The following is a 16008-nucleotide window of genomic DNA, read 5'->3' on the forward strand; positions in this document are numbered from 1 at the left end:
CCAACAATGCAACATAATAACATAACATAATAACAATAAGAGCAAGAGCAATACAAAAATAATAATAGTTATAAAAATGAAATAAAGTTATGATGTGGAATAGTGCAGTATGAGTCTATATACAAGTTATTGGAAAGATATATATATATTAGGTATTAGATACATACTACTGAGTAGCAGTTGAATGTTTGATGTTGTTTCAACAGTTCAATTGTTTAACAGTCTCACTGCCCGCGGGAAGAAACTGTCTCCGAATCTTCTTGTCCTTGCCCGGATGCTGCGGGTAACGTCTGCCAGACGGCAACAGAAAGAACAGTTTGTGGCTGGGGTGATGGGGGTCTTTGATAATCCGTAGTGATTTCTTCCTGAGCCGCTGGGAGTAAAGGTCCTCCATGGATGGCAGCTCCGTCCTGGTGATGTGCTGTGCAGTTTTCACCACCCTCTGTAAAGCCTTACGATCGAGGTCGGTGCAGCTGCCGTACCAGGCCGTCATGCTGCCAGTGAGGATACTCTCTATCGTGCACCTGTAGAAGTTGCAGAGTATCCTGGAATCCATTTTGAACCTCCTCAGCCTGCGGAGGAAGAAGAGCCGCTGTCGAGCTTTCTTGGTGATGGTGGTGGTGTGAAGAGACCATGTCAGGTCCTCAGTGATGTGGACCCCAAGGAACCTGAAGCTTTTGACTCTCTCCACCGTAGTCCCATTGATGGCGATGGGGGCGTGTCCCTCTCCCTGCTGCTTCCTGTAATCCACAATCAGCTCCTTTGTTTTGCTGATGTTGAGATGGAGGTTGTTCTCCTGGCACCAAGATGTCAGGTTTTCGACCTCCTCTCTGTATGCCGTCTCGTCATCGTCTATGATCTGGCCGATGACGGTCGTGTCATCAGCAAACTTCACGATGGTGTTGGAGCTGTGTGTGGCCACGCAGTCGTGGGTGAACAGGGAGTAGAGGAGAGGGCTGAGCACGCAGCCTTGAGGGGCACCGGTGTTAAGAATCAGGGTGGAGGATGTGATGTTTCCCACCCGCACTTCCTGGGGTCTGCCCGTCAGGAAGTTCAGGATCCAGTCGCAGAGGGCGCTGTTGAGCCCGAGGTCTCTGAGCTTGATGGCCAGCTTGGAGGGCACAATGGTGTTGAATGCTGAACTGTAGTCAATGAACAGCATTCTCACATATGTGTTCCTGTTCTTCGGGTCCAGGTGTGAGAGGGCAGTGTGGAGGGTGAGGGCTATGGCGTCGTCTGTGGACCTGTTTGCTCTGTAGGCAAACTGCAGGGGGTCCAGAGATTCAGGGAGGGAGGAGGTGATGAATAATTTGACTAACCGCTCAAAGCACTTCATTATGATGGAGGTGAGTGCTACTGGGCGGTAGTCGTTGGGGCAGGTGATGATTGTCTTTTTGGGGACAGGAATGATGGTGGAGTGTTTAAGACATGTGGGGACTACAGACTGCAGCAGGGACCTGTTGAAGATGTCTGTGAACACCTCTGCCAGCTGAACTGCACACACCCTGAGAACACGGCCAGGGATGCCATCAGGTCCAGGAGCCTTGTGTGGGTTAACCCTTTTAAAGGATTTACACACATCTGCCCTATTTAAAACAAAAGGGCAGTGTAGCTCCTGGTCCCTCTGTACCTCCACAGCCTGGCTGCTCTCAAAGCGTGCAAAAAAACTATTTAGCTCATCTGGGAGAGATGCGCACGCAGACACTCCCGCAGCACCCCCCGCTGCTCCTTTGTAGTCAGTCATTGTCCTTAGTCCCGCCCACATATTCCTAGTGTTACAGCCTTTGAAGTCAGATTCCACCTTCTCTTTGTACTGTCTCTTTGCATTTTTTATTGCTCTCCGGAGATCATACCTAGACTTCCTGTACTCCTCCAAATCTCCCGCTGTGTGCGCGAGAGTGCGCGCTTTCAGTTTGCCGCGCACCTCACCGTTTACCCAGGGCTTTTGATTTGGGAATGTCCGTACAGAAACCTTCGGTACCACGTCATCGATGCATTTCCCAATGTAGCAGATGACAGTGTCCGTGTGTGTGTTGATGTTATTGTCCTCAAACACACTCCAATCCGTAGATGCAAAGCAATCCTGCAGTGCTGAATCTGACTCCTCGCTCCATCGTTGTACTGTCCTTGTTATCGGTCTGTCCCTTTTAAGTTTCTGCTTGTACGCAGGCAACAACAGTAGTGAGATATGGTCTGATTTGCCGAAGGGAGGGCGAGGGAGAGCCTTATATCCATTCCGGAAAGGGGAATAAACATGGTCCAGTATGTTTCCCCCGCGCGTCGGGAAGTTGATGTGTTGGTAATATTTTGGCAAAACCTTCTTCATGTTGGCGGTGTTGAAATCTCCGGCCACAACGAACGCCGCATCTGGCCGTGAAGTCTCGGTTTTATCAATAAACCCAAACAGCTGATCGAGTGCCGTGTTGTTGTCGGCGAGTGGCTGCGGCGGGATATACACTGCTGTTATCACAACAGATGTGAATTCCCTCGGCAGATGGAAGGCCCGACATGAGATCATGAGGTGCTCTAGCTGTGCGGAACAGTCCGATGAAATAATCTTCACATCTGAGCACCAGTTGTTGTTAGTCATTACACACACACCGCCTCCCTTACTTTTCCCCGAGTTTGCAGTCCGGTCCTGACGAAAAATAGAGAATCCGTCAGGGACAATAGCGGAGTCCGGGATAGCGGGGTTGAGCCAAGTCTCAGTGAGAATTAACACGTTACAGTTCTTAATGTCCCGTTGAAAAGCAATCCGGCTTCTGAGTTCATCTAGCTTATTTTCAATGGATTGAACATTAGCCAGAAGAATACTCGGAAGAGGGGGCCGATTCTCACGTTTTCTTAGTCTGACCAGCAACCCGGCCCGGCATCCTCGCTTTGTCTTCTTCTTGCGTCTCTCAGGTAGAACAGCAACAGGTAGCCATGGTGAATCTCCATTGTCTGTCGGAGGGTTAATATTGTCCACGAAGTTTCGCAATTGGAGAAGTTCCTCTCTGCTATATTGTATGGCAGAGTAGGTGCGGTCGGCTAGCATGTTGCGAACCATGTTAAAAGTAAAACGGCAAAAGTAAAAGAAATATGTACAAAATACGAAAATGGGCAAAGTTGGAGAGGAGCACGAAGACGATGCGGCCATCTTCACCGGCGCATCACTAGATCCTACAACATATAATAAGTACCCTGTATCAAGATTGATGCAAAACAAGTGACATTTGACCTTTTTATAGAGGTTTAGCCAAAACCACCCCACCTCTGAGGTGATTTGGGTGGAAATGGGGGTTTTACCGTTTCTCTGGAACCCATTGGTCGATTTTGGTGGTTGACACCTCTTTCTGACCGTTAGAGCCATGAGAATCAAAGGGAAATCTCCCCACTCACACACATGGTACAAAAAAAAGGTGGGGGCTTCGCGCATGCAGTTTTGCATCAGAGTGAACCTATCTCTAGCTCTGACATCTGGAAACGGAAAAGGAGGTTCATTTCTTATGGATTATCAGAAATCATTTCAAAGAGGACACAGACACATTAGATTAACCTATGGATTAACTTCAGCAGCGTTTTTATCGTTTTAATGCCATTGAAGACCACTTTGGACCAGACAACGACACAGGTGAGCCAAATGTTAGCGTTTTTAGCTACCTAGCGCCACATGTTTTGATGTCTGTTTTTGTTTATAAAATCGCGAATTCGTATAATTTAGTGATAATGAGGGTACCCTTCGATTCTGTGTCACCCAGAGATGGAGTACTCGAGTCCTGGATTCGGACTCGAGTGCCGATTTTTGGGACTCGTGACTCGACTCGGACTCGCGCATTGATTGACGCGACTCGGACTTGGACTCGTGAATTCTCGCGCACGATGACTTGGACTCGGACTCGTGAATTCTCGCATACGATGACTTGGACTCGGACTCGTGAATTCTCGCATACGATGACTTGGACTCGGACTCGTGAATGTTCCCCCCCACGATGACTCGGACTCGGACTCGTACATTGACGCTCCGACTTGGACTCGGACTCGAGCAAGTTTTCTCTGGAGTCTGATGTCCTCTATCCTGGCGTGTGCACCGGCTGCGAGGCGAGTTCACGTACTGGGCCCCGCTATTCCAGTCTAAAGATGTCTAGAGACACACCCCGCATCGTGCTGTATGCTTTCACACATTCTGCTTCCACTTTGGAAAAGAGCAGCAAAATGCTCGTTATGTGGAAACAATATTGAAGAGAAGGCTCCGTAACACATTACTCTAAACATCGAGTTCAGACATATAGGCTGAACACTATCATCAGAGTAACGTGATCTAATCAATAAATAAAGATTCAGCCGATAACACGAAAGCACACGGCTACTTAACATGCATAATGACGTCATTTTGCATGTTAAGTAGCCATGTGCTTTCTGGGGCTCAATCTTTATCAGTAAACCGATTTAACCGGTAAAAGTTCCTTCAAAATAAGAGTCCCGATCTTATTACTATCAAAATAAAAGTGCAAAACGAAAACTTTACCATAGGAAAATATTGGCATACAAATATAATCACTTCTCTAAAAGGTAACTAATTTTAAATATAGTTAGACATATTATGGGTCATTTACAATAATAATAATATTAATATTAGTAATACGCTTTATATTTGTATAGCACCTATTACAAGACTTGTAGCCAAACTGGCTTCACAGCAGTTCAATAGACAGATTAGTATAACATGACAGGATGAAAGCAATGTAGAGGAGCAGCTACATTTCAACACATATATCCACGAAGATTAATACATGAAGACTTGTGACTCTGACTTGACTTGGACTCTTCTGAGGTGACTCGGACTTGGACTCAGACTCAAACACAGGTAATGATGACTTGGACTCGACTCGGACACTCCTTGGGTGACTCGGACTTGGACTCGGACTCGAACACAGGTAATGATGACTCGGACTCGGACTCGACTCGGACACTCCTTGGGTGACTCGGACTTGGACTCGGACTCGACTACGACTCTCCCTTGGTGACTCGGACTTGGACTCAGACTCGAAGAGTGGTGACTCGAGAGTGACTTGGACTCGTGAATCGGTGACTTGACTACAACACTGGTGTCACCTCACGATGTGAAACGATGTCATGGATGTGCAGAAAAGATAAATAATAAGGTTTTGTGAGTGATTTTCGGTGCAGTAATCTGTTAGCATTCTTCGCTCGTTGCTAATTCAGAGGCTCAGTGTTAGCATTGTGGGTTTTATTTTGAAAAAAAAATAAGAACGATCAGTTCAAATCAAATCAAATCAAGGTTTATTTATAAAGCACATTTAAAAGCGATTTTTGGTCAAAGTTAGATGAGTTTCTTCCCGTTACATGGATATAAAACATTCATAGTTTATTAAATGAACATGCCCTCAGACACTGTTTCCTGCAAGATGTTGCGGGAGGGCCTCGGTACCGGGGTCTCTCGGGCTTAACAGGTTAATGGCGCCTGAAGTTGGAAGAAAAACTCTAGCTCTGAGCCTGATGACAAAATCTAACGAAACCACAAAAGCTCTCTGAGATGGGAAACAAGCTTGTGTTGTAACATGTCTGCAGCCCACAGTGACAGGAAACACCAAACCGCTGTACAGAAACCTCTGGAGCAGAGACAACACAATACTGATCAACATTAAACACAAAAGACAAAACAAACGGATGGATTCACGTTGTATTTAACTGAAGACGTTTCAATAATCTCTACGTACTGGTTTACTTCACAGACTTGGGTTTGTTAGTGCTTTTGTTTTTATCTTTATAAAATAAGTTTCTCTGTTGTTCTCTCTTGGTCTGTGATTAATTAAGGTGTACCACAGGGTTCAATCCTAGGTCCTCTCAGTTTATATTTACATGCTGCTTTATCTGAGGAATTGTCTTTGTTTTGCAGACAATACGTGAAGAGTCTGATATAATTCAGTCAACGTAGCAGCTGGATTTTCTTTTGTAAATTTAGGAATTAGTTTAAGGAAATTAAGTGATAAGAGATCACCAAACTATAACAATGATCACCTGCAGCTGATACAACATGCTGCTACCAGTCTGTTACCCAGGAGGAAGTGTAACTGAGAGAAGTGAAATACAGACCTAAGAGGAGACAGAGAGATTCAGGGAGGAGCTAAGATGTTCCTGAACTATAGAAGAGAGATGAACTTCCATATTCACCAGAGTTCAACACAGACCATCATCATCACCTTCATTCAACATGCTGTCCCTGCAGAACTCAGCTTTTTCTCTGATGTTGTTTGCAATCTTATCCGGTTAGTAGATGGATAAAATATCAGTGTCAACGCTTTCTGAGTGTGGTTCTGCTAAAAGGACTTTTATAACATTAAATAACAGAGTTATTCTTTCCCTTAGGCGTCAGCTGTGAAGATCTGACTCCAGTCAAAACAGAAGAGTTCAGTTCAGAAGGCAGCACTGTTACTCTGTCCTACAAAGCTGGATCTAATGCTTTGTATTACTTCTGGTATCGACAATATCCTGGAAAACCACCAGAGTTCCTCATCTCACACTCTGCTTCAGGCCAAGTAGGAACTAACCCAATCCCTGGACTGAATATTACAGTGACGAAAAAGCAAATGGAGTCAAACCGAATCAATATGATCATCTCCTCTGCTGCAGTGACAGACTCTGCTGTGTACTACTGTGCTCTGCAGCCCACAGTGACAGGAAACACCAACACTCTGTACAAAAACCTTTGGAGCAAAGACAACACAGTACTGCACAGCATCCACCAGAGGGAGTCTCTCTCTGTCAGACTTCAGCAGAGTTTATCAGTCCTCTTTATACTCGCTGTAGCTCAGAGTTTCTCAACCTGCAGATATGATGCATCTGATTATCTCAGTGTTGCTGGCTGCTATGAGTCTTGGTATGAACTCTTTGATATCAGTCCAACATTGAGATGATTCTCTAACATGTCCCTGATACTGTTTGTTGCTGTTTTACAGAATGCAGAGCCCAAAGAGACAACGTGCTGCAACCTGAAGCAGAAAAGACTGCTACTAAAGGAGAGGCAGTAACACTTGGCTGTCACTATAACAGCAGTTCATCAAATGACTATCTCTTCTGGTACAAACAGCTCGGAGACAACAGCCCCACATTCATCCTGAGCCGCTTTAAGATCGGCACGGGGAAAACAGAGGACGAGGACAGATTCTCATCCACACTGGATTCAATCTTAAGATCCGTTCCTCTGAAGATCCAGAAGCTTCAGCTGTCTGACTCTGCTGTGTACTACTGTGCTCTGCAGCCCACAGTGACAGGAAACACCAACACTCTGTACAAAAACCTTTGGAGCAAAGACAACACAATACTGCACAACATCCACCAGAGGGAGTCTCTCTCTGTTAGACTTTAGGGAAACAACACAAGAAACTCTCAAACAATTCAACCCCCAGCAGAGAGGCATCTTTTATTTGATGCTTCAACACCACGTTACTTTAATTTATCTCTCACATTTATCCTAATACTTTTTAATGAGAGCATTCCACCATGTGCCAGACTCCTGATGGACCTTCACCAACACTTCCTGTTATTCATATTTATTCCCACAGGCCCTGAAAACTGCAGTCTTCAAACCACTCTTAAAGAACTACCTAGGCGCTTCACTGATGAACATTTATAGGCCGGGTAAAATAATAAAAAAGTTCAACAGCTAAAGAGCTGTTTTGGCACTAAATAACTGTTTTGATGTGTTCCAGTCACACAGCACTGAGACTGCTCTAATTAACGTTTTAATCGACTTAAACACAGACAGTGGCAGAATCTCACTGTCAGTATTATTAGTTCTCAGCGCTGCATTTTAAACTGTTGAACACAACATATTACTAGACCGACTGGAAAACTGGGTGGGACTCTGGCACTGTTTGTATTGGTCTGAATGCTACTTAACAGACAGGAAAAACGTTGTTTCTATAGGTAACTAAACAACTGAGTTGACAAATATGACATGTGGCGTTCCTCAAGGCTCTATCCTGGGGACTCTTCTCTTTAACATCTACATGCTTCCACTAGCTTAGTTAATGGATAACAATGAAATAAGTTACCATAGCTATGCAGACGACACACACGTGATAACATGAAAAAAGAAACTGAGAGAAGTGAAATACAGATCTAAGAGGAGACAGAGAGATTCAGGGAGGAGCTAAGATGTTCCTGAACTATAGAAGAGAGAGGAACTTCCATATTCACCAGAGTTCAACACAGACCATCATCATCACCTTCATTCAACATGCTGTCCCTGCAGAACTCAGCTTTTTCTCTGATGTTGTTTGCAATCTTATCCGGTTAGTAGATGGATACAAAATCAGTGTCATTGCTTTCTGAGTGTGGTTCTGCTAAAAGGACTTTTATAACATTAAATAACAGAGTTATTCTTTCCCTTAGGCGTCAGCTGTGAAGATCTGACTCCAGTCAAAACAGACGAGTTCAGTTCAGAAGGCAGCACTGTTACTCTGTCCTACAAAGCTGGATCTGATGCTAATTATTACTTCTGGTATCGACAATATCCTGGAAAACCACCAGAGTTCCTCATCTCACACTCTGCTTCAGGCCAAGTAGGAACTAACCCAATCCCTGGACTGAATATTACAGTGACGAAAAAGCAAATGGAGTCAAACCGAATCAATATGATCATCTCCTCTGCTGCAGTGACAGACTCTGCTGTGTACTACTGTGCTCTGCAGCCCACAGTGACAGGAAACACCAACACTCTGTACAAAAACCTTTGGAGCAAAGAGAACACAGTACTGCACAGCATCCACCAGAGGGAGTCTCTCTCTGTCAGACTTCAGCAGAGTTTATCAGTCCTCTTTATACTCGCTGTAGCTCAGAGTTTCTCAACCTGCAGATATGATGCATCTGATTATCTCAGTGTTGCTGGCTGCTATGAGTCTTGGTATGAACTCTTTGATATCAGTCCAACATTGAGATGATTCTCTAACATGTCCCTGATACTGTTTGTTGCTGTTTTACAGAATGCAGAGCCCAAAGAGACAACGTGCTGCAACCTGAAGCAGAAAAGACTGCTACTAAAGGAGAGGCAGTAACGCTTGGCTGTCACTATAACACCACTTCATCAAATGACTATCTCTTCTGGTACAAACAGCTCGGAGACAACAGCCCCACATTCATCCTGAGCCGCTTTAAGATCGGCACGGGGAAAACAGAGGACGAGGACAGATTCTCATCCACATTGGATTCAAGCTTAAGATCCGTTCCTCTGAAGATCCAGAAGCTTCAGCTGTCTGACTCTGCTGTGTACTACTGTGCTCTGCAGCCCACAGTGACAGGAAACACCAACACTCTGTACAAAAACCTTTGGAGCAAAGACAACACAATACTGCATAACATCCACCAGAGGGAGTCTCTCTCTGTTAGACTTTAGGGAAACAACACAAGAAACTCTCAAACAATTCAACCCCCAGCAGAGAGCCATCTTTTATTTGATGCTTCAACACCACACTACTTTAATTTATCTGAAACATTTATCCTAATAACTTTTTATGAGTGCAGTCCACCAGGTGCCAGACTCCTGATGGACCTTCACCAACACTTCTTATTTTTCATATTTATTCCCACTTGCCCTGACATCTGCAGTCTTCAAACCACTCTTAAAGAGCAAGCTAGGGCAGGGGTCGGTAACCGTAGGCACGTGGCACGCGGTACCGTAACCAGTGGCACACTAGGAATAAGTAGAATAAGTGTGCAAAATATTTAAATTGTATTTTCGGATCCTGAACGAGACCGCCGCCAGAGCGCGTCTCCCCGTTACCTGCAGAAGGAAGACATGCACGCAACGCAGCGCAGAAGGAAACAAAAAATGTAAGAAATCTAGACCGCAAGAGAATTAAACAAGCGACTGCCTGTTTTTCCTGGCCATGTTCAGGTTCCTTGAACACAACACAAGCGTAACGTGTCATTACGGGGTATAGTGCTGCCAGAACGCGGCTCCGGCACTTCAAAAATTGCAGTACCCATAAGGAGCCCCATGAAAAGATAATCACATTGGTTGCTTAAACATTTTTTTCTTAATGTTCTCAAATTGTTTGGGCCCCTGTCAGTCACGGGCCCTCAGAATCGTCCTAACTTTTCACCCCCTTACGGCGCCCCTGCGTACACATGCCGCAGTTTTTGCGTGGCTGTGTCTTTAGTTGTAAGCCCAGTGGCATCTGTTCATCTGACATATGATCATACAATAATGCCATGGAAAATAATATGCTACATTACAGTTCAACTGTTGATAAACATCAACAGTTAGTGATGATACAGTAATGTTGTTTACCTGCTTGATCATTTGAAATCTGTGAACAATTTTACCATAGAAACACATGTACTGCCTTGATTCAAGTAGTCTCCATGAACTAAAAATAAGTGTCTCTAATTTTCTGTCAGTCTGTGATTTGATGTGGTGTACCACAGGGTTCAATCCAAGGTCCTCTCACTTTGTCATTGGTTTCAGTTTATCTCGAAACCCAATGTGATCGTAGGTTCTATTGGAACAGCAGCTTGTGTTGTGGTGTTCAAGACCTTTTCAATGTTGGGTATGAAGTACAATTCTTATTAGAATAAGATCATTTTAAACAGATTTCTCTCTAGATGAAACACCTCTCACTAATCTGACTTCACGTTAACGCCCGTCATTGTTATTGCCACGTTTTCCTTCTTTACTGACTGATCAAACACTTGAAATCACCTCTCTCAATAAACTGGTACACATCACACACTCAAGATTTGATTGCTTTTGTTCTTATCTTTATACATTACAATTCTCTTTTGGTCTGTGATTTGATGTGGTGTACCACAGGGTTCAATCCTAGGTCCTCTGACTTTTTATTTACAGACTGCCTTTGGATCTGTTACCCAGGAGGAAGTGTAACTGAGAGAAGTGAAATACAGATCTAAGAGGAGACAGAGAGATTCAGGGAGGAGCTAAGATGTTCCTGAACTATAGAAGAGAGAGGAACTTCCATATTCACCAGAGTTCAACACAGACCATCATCATCATCACCTTCATTCAACATGCTGTCATTAGATAATTGTTTCATTTTTTTATTTTTAGTGTCCGTTCTAAGAGGTATGTAACATTCTGCGCGAAAAAGTTGAATTACAGATTAATTTAATGCGATTTATTAAATAAATACTTTGAATTACTCCTCTCTCCAGTCAGCTGTGAAGATCTCACTCCATCAAAGCAAGAAGAGTTCAGTCCAGAAGGCAGCACTGTTACTCTGTCCTACAGATACTCCAAAACTATAACGGCTAGTGAAGATTTCTTCTGGTATCGACAATATCCAGGAAAACAACCAGAGTTTCTTCTCTACATCTCAGGAACAAGTTTTACAAGACTAGCAGAGTCTCTGAAATCAGACACAACGTTCTCTTCTAAACTGTCTGCAGAAAAGAACATATATCTGAGCATCTCCTCTGCTGCAGTGACAGACTCTGCTGTGTTCTACTGTGCTGTGAGGCCCACAGTGACAGGAAACACCAACACTCTGTACACAAACACCAGCTGACACACTGACAAGCTGCTGGAAGCCTTTTCTCCACACTGTTGTACTGAGCTGTTCACCTCCACTAGAGGGCCACATTATCAAGTAGGCGGTGCACGTCTTCTGCACTGTGTTCAACCATCCAGTCAATAAGAAGTGCTGCTGTGAAGAGAACCATCCTCACACTGAATGCTGAACATCAGCTACTTCCTGCTGCTGATTTAAACCTTGTTGTAGAGATGGAACATTGGCTGTGGATTATTCTTGCTGCTCTCTCCTTTGGTAAGATAGAAACTACAACATGTTTCTAGGTAACTGTTTAAAGTTACTGATTGTTCTCCTTTAATCCATCATCTTTATTGATTCATCTCTTCCTCTGCATGGTCTCTTCTTCCCCAGAGTGTAAAGGACAAGACACAGTGACCCAGCCAGCAGGAGATGTCAGCGCTACTGAAGGAGACACAGTTACACTTGGCTGCACATTTCAGATCAGTGTTAGCTCGAGTGCATATTTGTTCTGGTATAAACAAGAAGCAAATGATATGCTTTTGTTTATTTTGCGACGTGATACTTATGGAACAGAAGATAATGCTGCAGAGTTCCAGAAAGACAGATTTGATGCTACACTCAATGACAAATCAGTTCCTCTGCAGATCTCCTCTGCTGCAGTGACAGACTCTGCTGTGTACTACTGTGCTCTGAAGCCCACAGTGACAGGAAACACCACAACTCTGTACAAAAACCTTTGGAGCAAAGACAACACAGTACTGCACAGCATCCACCAGGGGGAGCCTCTCTCTGTTAAACATACAGTGTTGCTGGCTGCTATACTACCATACAAACACATGTACTGCCTTTGATTCACATCCAAAGGTTCCAACGTGTAACTCAATCAGTGAATCTGGCCTGTTATCACAGGTACAAATACAAGTAAGTAGTCTCCACAACAACAACAAATATAAGTTTTCAGTTTTTCTGTCAGTCTGTGATTTCTTGTGGTGTACCACAGGGTTCAATCATATGTCCTCTCACTTTCTCATTGGATTCGGTTTATCACTAAGCACAACAAGCCAAATAACGCTGTTCTAAATGCAGCAGAGAACAGTATACCCAAAACAACAACCAAGGGTAGGAAGAAAGTGGTGCCATGGTGGAATGAGGAATGCAGCAGGGCTATTAAAGAGCGAAATAATGCATTTAGAGAATTAAAGAAAAATATGACACAAAATAATGTTATAGAGTTTCAAAGGAAAAGGGCAGCTGCTCGAAGGACAATCAAATACACAAAAAAAAGAACATGGAGAGAATTTTGTTCTACCATTGGCAGAGGAGTAAAATTAGGTGATGTCTGGTCCATGTTTAAGCGGATGAGTGGGAAAAGGAAATCCATTACAATTCCAGCTTTGGTTGATGGGGAGAGGCTGGCAGTGACAGATAAAGAGAAGGCAGACATGTTAGGAAGGACACTTGCAGCAGTACATAGCGGGGAACATCTCAGTGATATTCATAGGCAGCAAAAACAGCAGTTACTAGCAGAGAATGAAAACGTGAAGGAGAAGAGACAGGATAATAGGTCAGCTCTTGATGTGGAATTTACAATGTCAGAACTCAAAATAGCCTTACAAGGTACAGGTTATACAGCCCCAGGACAAGACCAGCTATGTTATGCTATGTTTAGACAGTTGCCTATGGAAACTATGACAATGGTGCTGAGTCTTTTCAATAAAATCTGGAGAGAAGGAGATATGCCAAGTTTGTGGAAAACAGCAGTCGTGCTACCATTCAATAAGCCAGGGAAAGATACACCCTAGTAACTACAGACCAATAGCTCTTACATCACACCTATGTAAATGGATGGAAAAGATCATTGTCCGTAGGCTCTCACATGTACTGGAGCAGAAAGGGCTGCTGAGTCGTTTTCAGAGCGGATTTCGTAAAGGGCGGTCCACAATAGATGCTTTAGTAAGAGTGAGTAATGATGTGGAAAAAACACTGAAAATGAAAGAGATAATGGCAATAGTGTACTTTGACATTGAAAAGGCGTATGACTGTATGTGGAGGGATGGGTTACTGATCAAATTGAGTAGAATGGGTATTGGAGGGAGAATGTACAATTGGGTAAGGGCCTTTTTAACAGACAGGACATTTAGAGTAAAGGTTGGAGCAGATATTTCCAACTATTTAGAAATAGAAAATGGTATCCCCCAAGGGAGTGCAGTCAGTCCAATATTATTTAACATCATGATCAATGATATATTTACATGTTTAGACACATGCATTCAATCGGCTCTATACGCAGATGATGGGGCTATTTGGATGAGGGGAAGAAATGCCTCACGTAATGGAGAATATAGCTAGAGCGATTAAAAAGTGGAGAGGTGGTCATATAACTGGGGATTCAAAATGTCAGAAAGCAAGTCATGCTACATGGTATTCACAAACAAACGCAAGATTGATGGCCAACAGCTAACACTATATGATCGTCCAATGACAAAGGTGAATGAGTTCAAATACCTAGGACTGTGGTTTGATAGCAAATACACATGGGAAATGCATATTAAACAAGTGGAAACAAAATGCAAAAAAGTATTAAATGTATTGCGAGCTGTAGCTGGATGCAACTGGGGCGCAAACAAACAAGCATTAATAAACATTTACAGATAAATTATGAGGTCCACAATAGATTATGGTTGTATAGTGTATGGAGCAGCAGCAAAAACATCGCTTTTAAAAATGGATAGAATACAATATAAAGCATTGCGGTTGTGTATAGGAGCGATAAAGTCATCCCCTATCAATGCAGTTCTGATAGAAGCAGGAGAGACACCTCTGGAGATCAGAAGAGAGACACTTGCTCTGTCATACTGGGTCAGGCTACAAGGAAGTGGAGAGGGAAATATTTCAAACAGAATATTACAGGATTGCTGGGAATATGCAAAATTCCAGGGACGTGGGTTTGGCTGGACGAGTAAGGAGAGAACGAGGGCATATGGAGTGGAGAATATCACGTTTGCCAAAGCAACCCCATTTAGCAGTGTTCCCCCAGGGCTTTCCCCAGAAGCTAACATAGATATGAGTTTTGTAGAAAGGAAAAAAGAGTGGCAAGTAAATGAAGTGGGAATTAAAACAAGTATGTATCTGAATGAAAAGTATTACAATGACCTACAAATGTACACAGATGGTTCTAAGAACAAGGAAGAGTGTGTTGGAATTGGTATATACATCCCAGAATTTAAAATATCTATTTCAAAAAGAGCGTCTGATCAATTATCAGTGTCCACAGCAGAAATGCTGGCAGTAATAATAGGATTACAGTGGGTTGAAGAGGTCAGACCAGATAGGGTGGTGATGTGCACAGATTCATTATCCAGTCTACAAAGCATACAGTCAACAACAACTGCCAGAGAAGACATTCTCATAGAACTGAATCATAGCCTGTTAAGACTGCACAGAGGCGGCATAGATCTGCAGTTCTGCTGGGTGCCTGCACATGAGGGGGGTGAAAGGGAACGAGTGTGCTCATGAGGGGGTGAAAGGGAACGAGTGTGCTCATGAGGGGGTGAAAGGGAACGAGTGTGCTCATGAGGGGGTGAAAGGGAACGAGTGTGCTCATGAGGGGGTGAAAGGGAACGAGTGTGCTCATGAGGGGGTGAAAGGGAACGAGTGTGCTCATGAGGGGGTGAAAGGGAACGAGTGTGCTCACGAGGGGGTGAAAGGGAACGAGTGTGCACATGAGGGGGTGAAAGGGAACGAGTGTGCTCACGAGGGGGTGAAAGGGAACGAGTGTGCTCATGAGGGGGTGAAAGGGAACGAGTGTGCTGATAAATGAGCAAAAAGTGCACTACAAAAGGAAATCACATTACCAGTTCAACTTGGAGAAGGAGAAGGGAAAGCAGTCATTAAGAAGAAAGGGATGGAGATCTGTCAGAAAAGGTGGGAGAAAGACCAGAAAGGCAAAGAGTATCACAAAGTACAAAAGACAATTACAATTCATATTTATAAAGAAAGAAACAGAAGGGAGGAAATCACGATCGCTAGACTCAGAATAAATCACGATAGCTTTGAATGGTACTCTGTATGTCATGGGGAAAAGTGACAGTGACAAGTGTGGGAGCTGTGGAGTTAAAGAAGATGTAGAACATATCTTGATACATTGTGACATCTATAAAGCTGAAAGAGGAAAACTAAAGGCTGAAGTTTTAGAGGCAGAGAGGGAATGGAGTGTGGTTGGTATGTTGGGAACAAAAGGAGAGGGAGTGAGAGCTACCAGAAAGGCACTGTTTACATTCTTGAGTGAAACTGGGGTAGGAAAAATAATTTAACATTAGGTCAGGAAAGAATATAGATTTTTATTTTTGTTTTATTTATTTCATGTTTTGTTTTTTGTTGATTTATTTATTTATTTTGATTAGATCATAGGTTAAAGAGTTGGTATGATATGATGATTCATACTCATGTACAGTAGGTGGCGGTATGCACCTTTTAAGTTATTTGCAATCCGCCA

General features: G+C 43.5%; 3 gene segments (V, D, J or C); all 3 read left to right on the top strand.

Annotated features, from left to right (window-relative positions):
• Nucleotides 1-6754: 6754 nt before the first annotated feature.
• Nucleotides 6755-7258, top strand: LOC117496337 (the record flags this gene model as incomplete). The annotated part of the segment is given in 2 exon segments: nt 6755-6880; nt 6960-7258. Coding segments are annotated over 2 exon segments (345 nt in total), but the record flags the coding sequence as incomplete, so codon positions are not given.
• A 1500-nt stretch (nt 7259-8758) lies between these two features.
• On the top strand, nt 8759-9548 carry LOC117496340. The segment is given in 3 exon segments: nt 8759-8908; nt 8988-9290; nt 9526-9548. Coding segments are annotated over 3 exon segments (372 nt in total).
• Nucleotides 9549-11052: 1504 nt separating this feature from the next.
• Nucleotides 11053-12217, top strand: LOC117496341 (the record flags this gene model as incomplete). The annotated part of the segment is given in 3 exon segments: nt 11053-11086; nt 11176-11386; nt 12118-12217. Coding segments are annotated over 3 exon segments (345 nt in total), but the record flags the coding sequence as incomplete, so codon positions are not given.
• Nucleotides 12218-16008: the final 3791 nt, after the last annotated feature.

The sequence above is a fragment of the Trematomus bernacchii genome, unplaced genomic scaffold, assembly GCF_902827165.1.
Source record: "Trematomus bernacchii unplaced genomic scaffold, fTreBer1.1, whole genome shotgun sequence".
NCBI classification, from domain to species: Eukaryota; Metazoa; Chordata; class Actinopteri; order Perciformes; family Nototheniidae; genus Trematomus; species Trematomus bernacchii.